The sequence below is a fragment of the Corvus moneduloides genome, chromosome 2 (genome assembly GCF_009650955.1).
Source record: "Corvus moneduloides isolate bCorMon1 chromosome 2, bCorMon1.pri, whole genome shotgun sequence".
NCBI classification, from domain to species: Eukaryota; Metazoa; Chordata; class Aves; order Passeriformes; family Corvidae; genus Corvus; species Corvus moneduloides.
Window position 1 is genome coordinate 68112639 of NC_045477.1, and position 18701 is coordinate 68131339.

The 18701-nt window shown below is 40.3% G+C and overlaps 1 protein-coding gene across 6 annotated transcripts in view; it reads right to left on the reverse strand.

Moving 5' to 3' along the window:
- KLF12 (Kruppel like factor 12) overlaps positions 1–18701 on the reverse strand; it is a 236053-nt gene that overhangs the window by 131840 nt on the left and 85512 nt on the right. For 5 of the 6 annotated variants that reach the window (XM_032099955.1, XM_032099950.1, XM_032099954.1 and 2 more), the window contains one exon: positions 14735–14824. The exons of the other annotated variant lie outside the window; for it this stretch is intronic. In XM_032099955.1, coding sequence (XP_031955846.1) covers positions 14735–14824 — 90 coding nt within the window. The remainder of the gene's footprint in view (positions 1–14734; positions 14825–18701) is intronic. 6 annotated transcript variants of the gene reach the window in all.

Here is an 18701-nt window from a genome sequence, read left to right on the forward strand (position 1 = left end):
TCTGCTTTGAGACTACTTCAGCATTTGCCTGACTCCCCAGAAAGCCAAAATTTTGTTGGGTTTTTCACCCCCTCCCTCCAAGCTACTTTTATGTCAGATTGTCAGGCTGAACCGGCTCACTAAGCAATCCCACAGGTACCAGCATCTGTTCAGGGATGGCAGTTGAGGAGTTGGAGAAAGAAAGAGGTGGGAAGAACAAAGGAATGGGACACCCTCTTCCAATGTCTGACCTAGCCTTCACTACTACTAATAGTAAGGTTATTACCACAAGGAGTATTAAATCTTGTTAAGGTTCATAAGCACTCCTTGCACCCTGCCCAAAAAAGGACAGGTCATAATTTAAAACAGAAGCACAGAAAGTGGAGATTTGCAAGTACACAACTAAAGGAGAAGGGAATTGAGAGGAGGTAGCAGAGGAGCACAAGCCACCCACACAAGGTGCACAGCACAGCTATTTGTTCCAGGCCAAGTTGGACAGGGCTTTGAGGAACCTGATCTAGTGGAAGGTGTCCCTTCCCATGCCAGGGGGCTGGAACTAAATGTTCTTTAAGGCCCCTTCCAACACAAAGCATCCTATGATTCTATGATACCTGGCCATGCCAGGGACCAGCAGAAGCCTAGCTGCAGCAGCTCAGAACTCAGGAAGGGCAAATTTATCCAGAGATACTCCCTACTAACATGTTTGGCTTCTTCTGATCCCGGAGGTGGCTTGTACCACCCTAAGTGCACAAACCCTGATAGGGGGAGTACTCATCCAAACACAGATCACGGCACAAAGTGAACACTGCTTTACGGGCACTGGAGGTAAAGCAATGCAAGTGCCTTGCACTACTAATTCTGCAATGCATAAGGCAAGACAAACAGAAAGAAAAATCAACATTTTAGATAAAGTTTCAATGTCTTTTTTCATTCCTTCTTTTATAAAATATGAAGGCTTTAAAGAGCTACAGACCAAACACAAACAACACATGTCCAAGTTCCAGAACACATGGCTGATTTGGGTTTAGAAAGAAGTATTTTTTAAAGATGCCAGTTCTCTGCAGAGTTTCCACATTGTTTTAGAAGACATAGGGAAGACAAAGTAAATATACTAGTCAGCGATTTAAGGGAACACCCAGAACAGCTATTAAGGGAGGCAGACCGGTGAAACCCACATCTGGCTTTCACAGCTGCTTACGAACTGATCCATAAAGGGCTCAGGTCAGCCTGTGGCGCGGGCTCAGGACTGGTACCCATCACCACACCGCGGGCAGGCACTTCCCAGATTAGCAGATGGGCACAGCAGGGTCTGGTACAGGACAGCAGGAAGCTCTGACAGACAGATTGCCAGCGCAGAATTTCATAGGGGGAATGATGAAGGTCGATTATCAAAAATGTAACCTTTTGGTTTTGCACAGAGCATGTTTTTCTCTTAAAGTTCCCACTCAGCAGTTATTCATTACCAGTTTCCTCCTGTTAGAGAAATTACTTGGTTGGCATGGCAACATATTCCCACCATGAATTTCTATCCCTCTGCCTACTTTCAGTTCCCAAGGATTCAGAGCATCACTGATCCATCTTCACCCTTTCATGCCATTACTGTCTATACCATACTCCTTCACATGGGCTTTTACTTAAATTGCATCTGGCACCCATGGGTGTGCACAGTCATCGTGTTCTCTGGCAATGACATTACACCGCGGAGCAGCAGTTCAGGAACACACTCAATGTAAACAGCAACTCCTAAACACACCAGAGAAATGGTCAGGGCTCAGTTATTGACCTACATCATCCATCTTTTAGATGGCAAAATGTATTTTCCCTTATTTTAAACTGAGCAAGGCAAATTCATCTAATGTTATTACGGAATTTTTAAACAGAAAGTTAGCTTAACAGAGTATGCACTCCAGCTACATTTGCTGATATAATTTGCCCTCACCACTAACTAATGGATAACAACAAAAACATTTATCTTTTTAGACATAATATGGTTTTAGAAATCATTTGAGTGAAAGCAAGAAACATATTAAAAAATCAGGGTACATAATCAACAATAAACCTTCTCATACACGCTTCATCCCGGCATTTGATACGAATAAAATCAGTCAATAAAGAATATTTAAAATTCACTACTTCACAAAAACCTTCTTTGCTGTAGATGTACTGCACATTATCTTAACAGAAGAGTTTAAACAAAACTAAGAACAAGTATTATGTTAGTAATGTATTACCTAACACGTCATACATTACTCTGCCTTAAAATGCAAGGATATTTAATCCAATTGATTTCTTTCAATTATTTTAAAGACCGTTAAAGACTTCTAGAGATTATGGTAGCAGTTTTTACAGATTTAAGGTTCCTGCATGGTACACCCTGGCCTTGAGTTAGTGCCACGAGTAAGTAACAGAACTCCTTCAGTTCTTAAAAGCCAAGCAGATATTTACATTCTCTGCTGAACTCTTAATATTCAGTATTCAATACTTAATATTGAATTTCAAGAACAAGCTCACAGCATGCTTTCCACTGAGGACCAAATATTTTATGCTCTGTATACGTGATTTGGATTTACTTTATCAGGTTGGATATTAGGACAAATTTGTTCACTGAAACTGGTTAAGCACTGGGACAGGATCCCCAGGGAAGTGGTAGAGTCACCATCCCTGGAAGTGTTCAAAAAACAAGGAAACGTGGCACCTTGAGATACGGTTTAGTGCACTTGGTGGTATTAGGTCAAAGACTGGACTTGATGATCATGGAGGTCTTTTCCAACATATTTTGAGTACTGTTTTGTGTCTTTTCAGCTTAGGGTTTGCAGACAAACTTGCCAACACCAATTTAAGAGAAGCTGCAAGTGTCCCTCCATAATCCATTTAAAGCTACTGAATTTCTAGAGAAGGCAGCTATTTTATTACTGTTTAGCCTTTAAGAAATACTTATTCTTTTTTCTTACTACAGTAAGGTCACAATCTACACAGTAAAATTGTTATGAAACTCAAGGTGACCTCTTTTTAGACTTGAAGTATTTATGGAATTTTAACCTAAGAATAAATTAATATTTGGGTATTCAATACTAACAACTTACACATTTATTTCATGTTAACAGTTGTCTTAAACTATCTCTTTATCCCATCAATACTGCGAATGGTTATTCAGGGGAAAAAATTAAGCATATTTCAAGTCATTCAGCCTAAATCCACTAATGAAAACTAACATGTACAGCAACAAAGGAAAGAAACTCAAGCTTCAATAAGCCAAACTATTAACTGTTTTCCAAGACCAGGCATAAGTAATACTTACTTACCTTTTCACTCCGGATTTTTTAGCTTATTCTGTAAAATGAATACTATTCAGAAGCCAATGAGACTGTTTTGGCCTCTATTCTATTTCTCTGTGCTGTTTTATAAGTTTTCTCTCATGAAAATCAATAATGTTTTCTGCGCCATGTTTGCACAGCATGTTTTAACCTCCAGATCACACAGAACTGTGGATGTTGCAGATCTAACATTTTAATCAGTTTATACCTACACCTTAACCTGGATCTGTAAAATAACCCGAATTTAGAGAGGAAAAACTCTTAAAGGTGTTTTGGTTTTTTCCCTATTTTTTTTCCTAGCTTAGAGCACATCCCTGCACTGGAACAACCTCAGAGGAGCTAACAGTGGACACGAGCTTCCCAAAATGCTGTTCTACCATAAAAACCATGGCCCACACCACTACTACTTCCACAGGGGACTTTTTTTTTTGTCGAAAGCCATCAATAACATTACTGCTTTTTACTCAACAATAGAACAACATATTAGTATAAATGCCCTAAGCACTCTATTAAACGTAATGTTTATAGTACCGTGAAGTTACCATACAGCATTGTTCCACAATACTCAGTAGCTAAAGGAAGAAAAATTCAAGTCTTTTTTTCTCAACACCATAGCTTCTGCCCTCCCCAGACACCTCATCCTATGGACTCCCTAGAAATCCACAACTCTGTTTTACTATAAGAAATGGGAAAATAAATCAAGAGTCTGTCACAGGAAATGCTCTCATTGCCACCACCGTTTATACCACTACATCTTAAGCTCCTACTGCAGTCTCAGGATGGCAGTAGGCAGGTGCAAGACAGGGTTTTACAGGTCAAAACCTACAGCACAGCCTCTGGTTATCAGGGGAATCTCCACGGAGCTCAACGAGCAGTGAACACTTGCAATACTAAACGTCACCTTCTGCTCATGTGGTCCCCAGCTGCACACTGACAGGTACAGGCCGGTATACCAGGACACTGTTGCTGTATGCTTGCTTTTTGCTTGTGCCTTCTGGAGGTACATGGTAACAGCTGCCATTGCATGCCTAAGAACCACCTCTCATCGGGTGCACTGTGATCACGCCTGCATTCTCATAATATCCCATATGGAAAAAAAAACCAAAACAACCACTGTTTGTGTGGAAAGAGAACAGGTGGAGCTGTGGTAATCAGTGGATGTGATGACCTCTAAGCAATGGAGTTTGAGAGCCTGAGGAGAGTGAAGAAAGAATGGTACTAACTAACATCTAGTCCAGATGAATCTAGACTCTCAACTACAGGAGAGCAGAAGTTCTCAGGTAACTTAAGTGGGATCCCATGAGAGATACCTCTAAAAGGCTTAAACAGCACAGGAGAACGGGAAGGTATTTCAGGAGATCCAAGTACAACACTAGTATATGTAACCACTCAGAAAAGCAAGAAGCATCAGGAGACCAGTTTAGGAGACATGAAACACATGAAGGAGCTCCAGTACAAAAAGGCAGTATAGTAGGAGGAGCAAGAAAAGGATGAACACACAAATACCACACCGGAACACAAGGGTAGTGTTGGGAAAGCCAAAGCCCAGCTGGAGGACAGACTTGCAGGGAATATCAAAGGCAACAAGAATTTCTACCACTACATCAGCAGTACAAGGATGAACAAGGAAAATGTGGGTTCATGGCTGAAAGGGGATACAGTTCACCGATATCCTTGCAGCACCTTCTTCTACCATGTGTGACAGGTGCTAGAAACTGGCAAAAAGCTATCAAAGAAAGCGAAAAATGTCGTGGAAGGGCATCTACTATGTTAAAAACATAACCGAGCAAATCTGTAGCCCAGACAGGAGAGGGTGATGCTGCTGTCTTCCAAGGACAAACTGATATGACTGCTACAGAATTTCCAGTAACTCCCTCACTGCAATGACATAAACTCTACACACAGCATCACAGAGGAAGATCAAAGCCAAAGTCAGTGTCTCAGTATCAGTACCAATCTCTAGCATATATTACGAAAGTAGGAAACAAGCTACAAACATCAACAGAGCCCAAGGAGGCAGGATGCATGTGACATCTGCATGGCTGGTGTTCCCTCCAGGAACCAGGGGAACTGAGGCCTTTTGGAGGAGACAGCGCTGGGGGGGCTGATCTGACACGATCCTTTCCATGAACAAGCCTTGCTTGGGAAGATCACCGGTCCTCCCTCCACTGCATCCTCAGCAGCTCTCCTCCTCTTCCTTGTTCCCTGCCCACCTCGATGGGCTGGGTCTTACCGTCCTTATCTGCTTGGGCTCCATCCTTGGGCAATGGCAGGCATGAGCAGCGACCTGTGCCGGCAGGACAGGACAAACACCAGCTTTGGTTGCTGCTGGCTTTTTCTGCCTCTGGTTCCTACGGTTTTCTGGTATGTTTAAGTGATGCAACCAAGCAGTAACAACATCTGTAAAAGGATGTCTCAAAGCAGATGCAGCCTGTATAACAGTTTATTAAATATTCATCCTCACAATGCGTAACAGGGTGGGGGTGGGGAGAGGAGGAGAGTGAGGAGATTGTGAAGGGAACTTAAAAACAATAAAAACCAAACCAAACCAACAAACAAACAAAAAAAAACCTCAAGAAAACAGAAACTTTAAAGTAATTTATGTAAGGACTCGACTCTACAGGGAGAAATAAGGAAAAAAGCCAATGATGCTAAAAAATATATACAGCTCTTTCAGTAGTTCCCCAGCAGGATACAGAAAAAGAGTAAAATATACATTAAAAAGACTGTTTATAAAACAACCTCCAACAGAAAAGAAAAGCCAACAGAACATCAATGAACAAGAGTAAAGTAGAAGTAATCCCTTCTCATAACCAACAGCAAGGATTAAAATAATTTTGGTACTATCATAACATAATGGCATTTGTCTTATGCTGCTGAAGCATTTGTGATACTGTAAATTATTGAGATATATTGGCTTATGCTTATTTTTCTTGGGCTAGCCACCATATAATAAAAATATAGTAACAATGCACACTTACACAATACTTCTCACTTCAAGAGTTCTTAAAGAAATACAGTATAGCAATTACCAAACTGAGAACCAGGAAGAGCAAATATTTCACTTTACCCAAGTCAAAGGGAAAGGACAAGAGCCCAGTCACTTCCATCTGATTTCTACTTTGAACATACGAACGTGCCCTGGTGAGCAAAATACAGACTGCCATAATGACCTGACTACTCTAATGAGCATTAAAACAAAAAAATTCCATTAAACTCACCTGAGAGTAGAACAAACAAACACAATGACTAACTTTTCTCCTAGCTAAGTAACTGTAACTTATAGATTTTGTGATTAACAATTATTTCACAGAGATGTTTCAATAGAAAACATCTTTAATCAAGAGCTCTGGACCACAAAGAAGTTACCATGCACCAGCAGGCCTGCACTACCCATGCACATATATGATCGTAGACCGAAGTAAACATGAGGTAATTCAAGGCAGCTTTCTTTCAAGAAAAGCACGATTACCTAACTCACCTTCCTCAGTTTCTTAATAGGAACAGAGGGGCTATGTACACTTGTAACCTATTGAATTTCACTGCCATTGCAACCTGAACTAAACTTCAGATGCCCAAGCAGGTGAGTTACCAGACAAGAGTAACTGCTTTTCATATGCCAATAATAGTTCCACATATGACGTCTAAAATGCTCATTGCCGTATCTTAGAATTGCACTGCACTGTGACACAAAACAACACAGACCTATGGTGAGTTTTGAGGTAGAGGTGCAACAGGATTTTAGAATACAGTGCTGTGTACCAGCTGATATATGGCATGTTCTGAGCTTCCATGACTACAGCATTAATACCCTTCTGGCACGATGTGTAAGAGCAAAAATCATACCTCACTGGTTCCTCAGTTAGGATTACAAACTCAATCAAAATTACAGATAAACTGTCAATATTAGATTCCCCAAAGAGAATGAAATAGAGGGCACACAAGAGTCATTGGAACTGGGGTTATCAAGGGGAGTCAGATTAATTGTAGTTATTTGGATGGTTAAAATTTTTCTTGCAAATTTTTTTTTAACTATTTTCAGTGACTTCTTTTGTGAAGTAATAGAAAGGTTGACCTTTCACATTTTGAAGAAAGAATCAATTTTCAACCCAAAATGTAGACTTAGGATTCACAGTAACCGACACATATACAGCTTGTATATATCATGCTTGTCTTTCTTTATGCCCAGTTTCTCAGCTGAATAAATCTTCCAGGAGAGTCCCATCATAAGCCCTGGTAGCAGAGCAAGCTGAGAGGTCATACATCATCAAAAAGCAAACTGGCTTGAAGGCGAGCTCACAAAATAGTTGATGGGGGATAGACAGCAACCGAACTATAATCTCACAATGAACTTCAACACTATGCTCCAATCAAAGGGTCAACTTCTCTTCTCCCAAAGGCAACATTATTTTTCCAATCCATATGAGCACACAAAACTTATCAATTCATGTATTTAACATACATATTCTGTAACTGTGATTTTCCCATGGAACTCTAACAATATTAAGCTGTGTTAAGTTTCTGGGTAACATCCCACATTCTCTATGAAACTTACTCCAGTCTTGGCAGACAAATTATTATCCTTCTCCTCTACCAAATAGTTCTTCATAAAAATCTATATTTCTTGTAAGTGAAATCATCTTCTTGCTGCCCTTCTATTACTATAGACATTGGAAATCTCTTTTGGGCATAGCACTGTTGGCTAAACACACGCTGTTTGGATCAGAGATATTCCTCTGCCTCACTCCTTTACACTTGCTGCTGAATTCCTAATAAGCACAGTCACTAATATCTGAAGAAGGCCATTAAAAGACAGTCTAAACTTCTGATTAATTAAACCTAGATACCCTAGGACCACCCTTTACTGGTACAATGCCTCACACAATTAAGTTTTCACCCACAAGTGAAAATCCCCCTGTTCCTACCATACATACAACAAACACCACCAGACAGATTAAGGAGCACATTCCCTGCTGTGCTCTGTAACAGTCAATTTAGCTGCTGAGGAAAGGAAAGCAATGGCAGATAGTGGTCAGTAAATTAAGTCTCAGAGGATCTGGGATACTTCACTTAGTGTGAATTTCAGACAGCATCATACATCTTACAACCCCACCTGCATTTTTATTCTGCAGTCTTGGTTAACTTGGCAAAAAGACTGCCTGGTGAGGTGGTTAAGCTATCATTTCCTACAAGTCTTAAATCTACTACCTTTCCATTGCATTTTTGGGTCTGATCCCTAGAGGGAAAAAAACATAAAGAAACAAGTAAGGAAACCACACCTACATCCATGATAAAACCCATTGTCTCTCTACACATGAGCTGACTTCAAAAGGACTAAGGAACATGAAACACTGAGAAGACTCAGTGTTTGGCAATGCAGCAGTGCAGAGACACGCCCGAAGCGGGCAGTTTGGGTCTCAGAAGCAGTAAAGATGTCTCAGGATGTAGTTTCAGATACAGGTCACCAGCTCTAAGCAAAAGCAGCACCCACAATCTTTTTCCCACCCTCCCCATCTCCATATAATAGAGGATATCCATGATTTCACATGCAAGTATGACTTGCAGGATGCATACAGCCACTCCCTTTCTGCGTTTGGGTTAGGTTTTTCTTGGACCAGTGATCAGTTGACCCTACCTTCTCCAATGTCATTGAGTCACCAGCAATGGATTGAACAAGACTGCCAGGATGACAGTGAAGATGTAGGAGCTGGCTACCTTTTTTCTTCACGCAAGCTTCCAAGCAACATGAAACAGCACCTGCAGTATTCATTGGTTTGCAATGCTTGATTTGACTTAATTAATCCAACTGACATAACCCTTCTGGAATGTGTCTTGTACCCTTCTGGGCTGCAAGCACATCCTTCAGCAGTGCTCAGAAAATACAGCTCTATCTCCTTAGGTACAACTCAAATGGCTTTGCATCATGCCCTGTGAGTTAGGTCCTTCCTGGTTCTGGAGTCAGATCTTGATTCTCTTTCTGAAGAATATCCTACATTTATGGCACTGTAAAGCAACCAATGAATTGTACCAGCAGTGATTCTAACACCTCAGTATCACTCCTGGAGTGATGCCTACTGCAAGATGAAGAAAACCAACAGATAGTAAAAGAAGGGCTTTCTTTGCAGAAGAGATTGATACATGTGCACTGTCCATACGCAACTTGTTTCCCCAAATCAGTCATGCTAAACATTAAGTAATTCAGAAAACAAATAAGTAATTGAAGGAAGCAGAATTCACGAATGACAACAGCAAATACCAGAAGTGCTCTTTCTTCTACTAATACAAAGAATGTACCCAAGCTGAATGAATCACCGCAAAACAGTTCCCCATACAGTCACAGAGCACGCTTTGTCACTGAGACTATTCTCAACTGAACGTGAATAGGTATTTTTGGAAATCTTTAAAAATAAAATATTTATGTCACTATTACCCAGGCTGAAGTAAAACATGTTTATGTATGTAACAACATAAGGATGGATGGCATTCTTCAGATATGAGACAACAAGATAATTTGGCTGGCTATGAAAGACACAGAACAATATTGGCTTGTTAAAGGCTTTTGTCATTTCAATAATTTCTTTTGATAATTCAGTCATGATAAGTGATTCAAATGGAGACAGATCAAGAAGAATTAGGAGGAGAATTCAGAGTAGGATATATAATCCTTCAGTGATGATTTGAGAGGACAAAATGCAGGCAAAGGAACAGATGAGACTGCAGATCTGGAAACAAAAAGACTGATGAAAATTAGTGGTTCATCATTCTCTGTATTTGAAGATTGATTGTGGGATGTAAGTCCCACATTTATATCTCCTTTTAACAAAAGCTTATGGCCCAACTCAGCAAATACTTGAGAAAGTGCAACTGAACACTAAGTCAGACACATTTACCAATTTTTAGAAACTGGGCCACATTCTGCAATGACTAGCAGGACTTTCAAACCTCACACTGAAGCCAGTCAACACTATCCATCCTAACTTCTTAATAGTAGCCACCAGCTAATAAATTCTCTACCCAGTGTCTATTACCAATATATTAATCCAGCTTCCATGCATTTTTATAACGAGAAGTATTACTTCCAGAATAGTTTTTGGCACGGACAAGAATGAAGGGTTTTTTTCCTGCTGAAGTATCCCACCTTCAGCCTCATGGGGAGAGATCACCTTCTTCACATCCTCTTTTGAAGCTGATAACTGACAAGACAAAGGTTTTACTGCAGCCCAAAAGATCTAAAGCTGTAGGTCACTGGAGGATATTAAATGATAAGCAAATTCACATTTCTAAAGTAATTCTCCCAATTTATTAGCAATGCTAGCTCCTGTTCCACAGTAGGGGAGATAATAATGAAGGCTTGTTAAAGGGCAATGCAATATCTTTTATGTAATGTCTTTTTTTCATTTGTGATAAAGTCATTAAAGCAGCACTGTGTCTTCCTGAAGCCTCAAACAATAGACTGCATTAAATGTCCTGTGCAAAATTAAGGACAGTAGTTCACTGGAAAAATAAGCATGTGTTCTTGCTAATGCTGATGGCCTTCTAAAAATCATTAAACTACTCTAAATTGGCGACAATAAAACAATGCAGAACTGTTTTAACTTTTTCCAAAGCAAAGAGAAAATCCATTTCCCTTGTAAATACTTCTTTGTTCCAAATCTAACTAGCAACCCCTATCTCATAAGGCAAGTCTTCCTTATGGACTGCCTAAATCCTATTCTCCCACAATGATCTAACTTGAACTCAGTGTCTTTTAAATCTGCATCGGTAAAGGTTTGTCTTCACGGCACCGATACAGGCTGCAGTTCCAGAGTCCTGCTCACCTCTTCTCCAGTCACAGGCTCCAAGGATCTAGTGCATGGGGCGTAGCTGAAATGTCAGCTCCAATTTCCTTTCAGAATCAGCTAGAGACCGGGCTGCTTTGCAGCTGGGAGTAGTTCACACAGTTTCATTCTCCCAGGGCTACCCTAAAATCTCAGCTGGACTACACTTTCTTTGCTTATTCCTTCTGCGGTATTGCATTTTAAACCCACCTTCACTTGCTCTAGATAAGCAACACTTGTGCAGTGTAAGGACTGAAATACTACTATTTAAGAAAACTTCTTAAAACTTTTCAGTGGTATCAGCAGCCCTGGTGTGGGCAGAGCACCCAAACACAGTGAAAGACACAGAGGAATCATGAAACAAAACAAAACAAAACATTTAATACAAAACAAACTTTAACAAAAGTGCACAAAGGGTAGAGAAGAACCTTACATTATACTTAATCTCTTTTGCAGAAAGACTGAAGTCTCCAATAAGAAAACAAGAAACAACAAGGGCATATTGTCCAGCTGATTGATTGCCTAGCTTGGTATCCAAATACAGCAGGAAATGCTAGTGTCTGCTCTGTCCTGGTTCTCATCTACATCATGGGTGACTTCTACTACCACTATACATAGTCAAGAGACAACCTGGTGAAGACCAAGTTGCCCAGAGCAGTACAGGGAAGATGAATTTCTTATGAATGAAATGCATATGGCCAGATGGTGCCTATTTCACCACAGCTGTATGTCACAAAAAAGTAAGTGAAAAAGTAATTTAAGGTTAAAGGCTGGTGTTGTTTATATAAAAACTTCTTTTCTCCAATTGTACTTTCATTTTGGTGCTGTAGGTATAAAAGGAAAGGTAATGTTCCTTTTTTCTGAGTTTTTTTACTTTCATGTTGTCAAGTTATTGCAATGATCACTGTTCACTTTAGAAAAAAAGCTAAGCTAGGTACTTTCTACTTCTTTAGTCAATAGATCAAGGGGAGGACCACCTGGGTGTGCAACACAGTCCTGCATTCATGAATGGCCAAACAACACCCAAATTCCCCCAGCAAGGTCCTGTCTGTGAAGCCCACCTTGGAGGCCATGAATCACAAGGAAGAGTTAACCAAGGCACAACTACAGAGAAAACACCTTTTCTGGATGACATATTCATGTGTCCTGCAGAAAAGCATCCAATATTCCTACAAGAAACAGGCATATATCCTTAAAAAATTCTTTAAAATCAAGAAGATGTTTATTTGAAATATGGACTCATACGTACAGCAGAGACAACTCAAAGCAGTCCTGTAACCCTTCTAAGACAATAGCACCCTAAAGCCTCATGGGCAAAACATGGTAACTCACTGTTCACTGGTCTGATAGAGGAGTGCTCACCATCCTGGTTGAGGGCCACTGGTGCTCCAGACCCTGTTGGTTTCCCTCCTCCACAACTGATACCACCTTCATGATTCTCCAATCACAGATGAAACATTTCTTTCATAACCCTTAAGCCATGTCTCACTTTTGCCCTTGCAGCAAACCTAGAGCCAACAGCTGACACCGAGCTGGAACAGCAAAAACCCAAATGTTTTCCTCTGGGTTTTGGAAAGGTTTGTCTGGTGTTCAGCTCTGAAGTGATGAAGCTTTGGCCATTACACTCAGAAGACTCAAAATGCCATCTTAGTTCCCAAATTTTCAAAGTAGAAGTCACATCTCGCTGTACACACGTATGCTGTGATGGAGGCGTAACTCTAGGGACTTTGGGTGCTGTAACAACACAGGCAGAAACCACAATTTCAAATTCTTACAACTTGGATCACACTTCAGTTCCCACTTCTTGCCTCCCAGTTATGATATTCATCTTCCCAAACAGCTCCACGTGCTGATTTTGGTAATCACATCCTTCAAACACTTGTCTCTGTTATGTATACCAACATCTACATATTCAAAGCAGTCTCCGAAGTACATGCCAAACATCTGTTTCAACCAGCTCCCTTTAGAGTTTAAGCTGTTTGCTGGAAAATTGCCATCCTAATGGCCAGCTCCCCTGCTAGTGAACTGGAGAATTCATTTTGTATTTATTGATTGTTCCCTAATGAAGAATCATAAAGGTGCCAGAGACTCTTGACCAGACACTACTTAATTAGTACCAAAGTGCATAAAATTCCAAATCAAACGAGCTCTTTGTCCAATGGCTCAGTCACTGGGGAAAAAATGACATCATTTTCTGCTTATACAGAAGTCCATAAAATTTTATTAAAAAACTCTAAGGAAATTAAAAAATTATATAGATCATTCATTTCCTTTCAGTTCCTAAGACACCAAATAGGTCTTCCAGAATCAACTCACGCTTTGCTAAAGGAAGTACTCTTCATAAAGGACCCAGCAATATGTATCATGCACAGAATTTATTTCAAACTGAACAAAGGCAAATGCCAATGGAACCTTTGTCTTCTGAACACTGTAGAGAAACATTTCTGTTACGTACAAAGGCATAATGCAAAGCATCCAGAAGGTATTAGAAATGGATCTGTCTTTTCATCATCATGGCTCATACAATAGTTCAATTTTTACATTCCCACCAACTACATTCATGGAGTAATTTCTGAGGGTATTTGGTGTCAGGAAGGCAGAGGTGAGCAAGAACTTGATTAAATGCCAACCTTTTTCTCCCTCTCAAAGCCTCAAAAACGCCCTGAGTAACTGGTATTTCCTTGCAAGTGTTTCAAGTTAAGTCATCCTGAAGTTAATTCCCTCTCTTCCATAGCACTTAAATTCTCAATTAAATAACTGAGAAAACAGCAGAAAGGGAAAAAGCCAAGTAACAGAATTAGGCAAAAGCCCTACCCTACAAGGCAATAGCATTGCTGCTTCTATTAGGCTGCTTGTTGAAGGCATATGTCTTCAGATTAGTAAAGTGGGTTAGGTTCTTTGGAATAACATGATGTATACAAGGAAACAAAGTTTCATGATAAAAAATCCATTAAATACAGATACTCTTGCTGTAATCTACAATCACTTTACCACATATGCAAGAAAATACCCTCCCATTTTCCTAAAAACTGTCACTCCAGTGCCAAGTTCTGCAAAAAAATTCAAAATCCAATACATGCTCTGTCCAGTATTCAGCAGTTGACATGGCATCAGCTTTAACCATCTGAGGCTTCTAGTCTTCTTAATCTTAATGATAAACAAGTGCATTTCACCAGAGAGAGAGCAGGTTTCCACAAACTGAAACTGGAATAGGACAAGCATATAAAGGATGAAACAATCACAGTACAGCAAATATCCCCAGAAGGCAGAATAGGAAACATACATACATACATACATACATGGACTTCCCAGACATATGAATTTGGCTTCCTTTACTGCAATCTATTCCTTTTTCTTTTATTAAACTGCACCTTTTTTTAATAGGTGTAAAATTTCACCAAGAGCATCTCAGCTATCCCAGATGATTTCAGTAAGTCATCTGCAGAGTTTTGTTCTGTGCTCCCAGCAGATCAGACTAGATGCTCACCAGTACAACTCCCAAGAAAATATGCTCCAGAAGAGTGGAAATAAAGAAAAACATAGAAAAGAAAATGGGAGGGACAGCTAACCACAGAGAATCTGGGGAAGGGTTACCAGAGTGAGGTCACACAAACCTCTGCTTACCCCTTGCTCGGATTCCAGCAGCTCTGTTTTGACTCTGACTGCCGGCATCCCATCAAGCATTAACATTCTGTTCTCAAAGGCGCTGATATCCTAAGGCAAAAAAGGACAAGGTTAATCAAAAAATTATGAAAAGAACACTTGCTTCAATTCACTGGTTTAAGTTTCTGTGATACTACAGAAGTATGTTTCTTTCAGTGGAAACTAACGAGGAGGATATAATAGTAATTTCAAGGAGTAGCTGCCAAGTTACTACTTCTGTTAAAACAGTAAATCATACTTTCAGTTATCCTTAAAAGAGAACTAAGCCTTTGTAAGCAACAAGGGAAAATCATCTCCAATTACTATTTCATAACTTTAAATTAATCACACAGGTACACGTATATGAATTCCTTGCTTTAGAACTGAAGAGGAAAGCAGTGGTGTCAAACAGTTTGAAGGTTTTGGCAGTATACTTAGGCATAGTTGATTTCAGTCAAAACATTTGTACTTCTGGTAGAGAAAGCACAGGCTTGTATGGAGAGACGTTACAGTGAAGGCCTGTACCCACACACATTATAAATCAACACACATCTACGATTCCACAAATTTCTTATCATTGTCTTATAAAGTTATCAGCATTTGTCAATGAAAATCTCCACACACCTCTGAGACAAAGACATAAAAAAGCAAGTTAAAAACATACACTGTCCATGTAGTTATGCGTAATATATGCTGAGAGCTTCAAGATGAAGAAGAATTTGCAGAACTGTGCTTCCCTGAATCAACATTCCTGCTGTGAAAGTTCTCATCCTGCTGTTACTGGAGCAGTTTATGAAGACATACAAAATAACCTCTTGTGCCTTCAGTTCAAACAGTTCCTCAACCTGAACCAATTTTTTCTCCAGCCAAAGCTCAAGGCTGGTGTTTACAAGCAAGTGTCTTCAGCTGCCCTTTAGTTTGGACAACATGGAGAGAATAAAAACCATTTTATCCTTCAAGCTAGAATGGGACCTTACAAATCCAGACACTTTGGTCAGTGGTACAGAAATGCGGAGACATCACGGCTGTTTTTCAAACAACGTAACTGAAGCACACATCACTTACAAATGACTCATTCACAGTAAGTTATTAATCTGCAGATGTGTCTGGAAGGCCAAGCTCTAGACTGGAAACTCACCTCTGCTCTGGTACCTCGTAGTCCTCAGTAACTGCACCAGAATGGAAAAAAACATTTTCCATGTGTTTCACAGGCAGCAGATCCGTTCAGCACTGCGTAGCACCGTTATTCATAAGGAATGCATTCACAGCCTTCTTACCATGGTTGCTTCAGCAGAATTTTAAGGAAAATGGTCTATCCTAATGGAGCTTCCAAAACACGCTTTAAAAACTTAAATTATTTTAAATGTTTTCTTTTTTTCCGATCAATACACCTCATCCCAGGACCTCTACTTTCCAGGATATAAATACTGCAGAAACTGTTTATTTTTGTATATTCCATTACTGTAATTTAAATAACATGTTGAAAAGAAGGGAAACTGATATGCCCATGCTCCAACATGGTGCCACAAGCAGAGAAAATGACCTGCTTAAAATCTCTGTCACCCTCACTTTGAACCCTGTGTGTTTTAGCACTCAGAGCTGTGGTTACTTACTACAGGACAGGCAGAAACTTGACGGTGAAACAGATAAGAAAGTGCAATCTCTATTTCTTTGCTTTAAAAGTAGATTTAGATAATTCATAAAAGCCCTAAATGCTTAGAGTTATAAAATTTCAGATCAAACAAGTAATTTTCAGCAGGACACCTTTACATTCAAACATATGAGAATGAAAACGAGTCAAGCTATTGAGATGTCCCAGTCCATGCTATGCTACTGCTGTGCATTTACCGTACTTTTTAAGCTTGACACAACAGGAAGAGGAAGAAAAACAAGTCCTTCCTATGTTTGCTGAGCAAATTATTTTGTGCACCTTGATCTTTATTCAGTGTGTGAGGCATGAGGTGGAAAAAAAGCAGGAAGGGTCTCTGATGCCACAAATAAGCTGGATGAAATTGTGCCTAGCTTTACATCTTTCTTCCCAGCAAGGGCAGCACACTGTTTACTTATTAGCAGCAGATCTCAGGTGTCACTGAGCCCCATCAGTTTGGATGTGGTTTGAGGTGGATAAAGAGCAGGAGCCAGTGTGGCACTCCTGGCTCCCCCAGTGCCTATTCTGCAAGTTGAGAGGTCCCTCTGCTTTCTTGATTTATAGGCAGCACAGTTGAATTTTACAGTGAGATCAGGAATACACCATCATCAAACATCCCTTAGGCTGTTTAGCTCACAGACAAAGAAGGATGAGCTGATACTGCATCGTGTCCCTGAGGAAGTTTTACCCGCCTGAGCAAAGGGACGAGGCTGGCTTACACAGGAGGCACAGGCAGAAGGAGGGGGGAAGACAAAGCACCACGGAGGAAAGGCAAGTTTAATGAACTGTTAGAATCTGATTAGAGGCTAATGTCCCTTTTAGTGCTTTGTACCAATTTACAGCTGATATACTTGAACCATTTTTCCCCACTGGCTGTGATAAACTCATTAGTTTTAAAAATGCAAGCTAACCAGAGCCTTTGAAGTTTAAAACTGATAAATCATGAAAACCTGACTAGTTCATGTACCATTTAACACATTTACATTTAACTAAATTTTCGTAGTGTTTGTTTCCCCTTTTGTTCTCTAAAAATCTTATTTCTTAAAAGCAGCCTTTCGAGTGCTGGTCTGAAGAGCAAATACTCTGGCTGCGAACAGCTCCGGCTTTTGGGTAATTTGTAATTCACAGGAGCAATAATCACAGGAGTAAATTATTTCCAAACTATTTGATCTCTTCTGCATTTATAACTTGAAGTACATTGTGTGACACATCCTGGGGGGCCACTGCTGAGTAGACCCAGTCTGTGTACCATCACAGGGATGACACATTCAGCCCAAAGTCACCCAGAGAGCTGATCCTTCCAAATGGCACTCTACTGCTATAACCAGTGCTTGCACTACAGTATGTTCAAAGCCATGCAGCAAACATGCAGGTATAATTGTTGAGGTTTGCATACAGTGAGCTGTCACCTAAGGCAAAGGGGCTTGAGTTACTCCCACTGGGGCTGGAGATACAACTGAGTTCTTCCAGGAGCTTCCAAGGTCAGACAAGCAGATGGAGCACCCCCCACCAGTGAGGCCAGGCTGCTCCAGTGCCCACATTAACTGATGACACTCATGAGACTCACCGGCAGACATTGGTGACGCGATGTATTGAGTCAATGCGTTATTCAGGCCACTCAATTCTCTTCATCAACTGTGGTAGCTAACTTCCAGCCCCCAAAATTGCTCAGGTAAAGGATACCTTAATTCGTGCGACAGCCCTTCCTTCTCTAGTCTCCCACCTCAATCCTCCTGGTGGACTCCTTTCCCACATATGCAGTAATAGCAGATGTATACATAGCAGATGTAGGTCCTAAACTGGGCATACAATCAAGCCAAACACTGCGTGACCTTACCAAAACATCTGTTCTCTTGGATGAGTAACTCATCCTCAAAGAGATAATGCTCTCTTTCCCAGTGCCAGCCGCTGGAACCTGCCACTAATCACGTTAGGCCATTTATTCCCTTGAAATATTAATTAAAAACACAAATCATACCCAGGTCCGTATGGGCAACTGCTATTAGAGCAGTTGTTACACAAGACAGATAAGCTTTCAAGCTTACAATCTCTTCTGAGAAGCTGTGGCAATCAGTTTAATAACCAGACTCTCCCCGCTCCTAAAAGGCCTCTATTTTCAGCACAGCACCTCTACAACCATCACTGGCATTTTCTTAATGATGATGACTTTCCGTTGCAACTTTTAATCAAATTATCTTTGGCTACTTTAGAGGAAGAAAAAATCCCCAAAATCTCATTACCTCATGCTGATACAAACCCCCTCAGCACCCTGTAGTGTTTATTTAATTATGAATTACACTA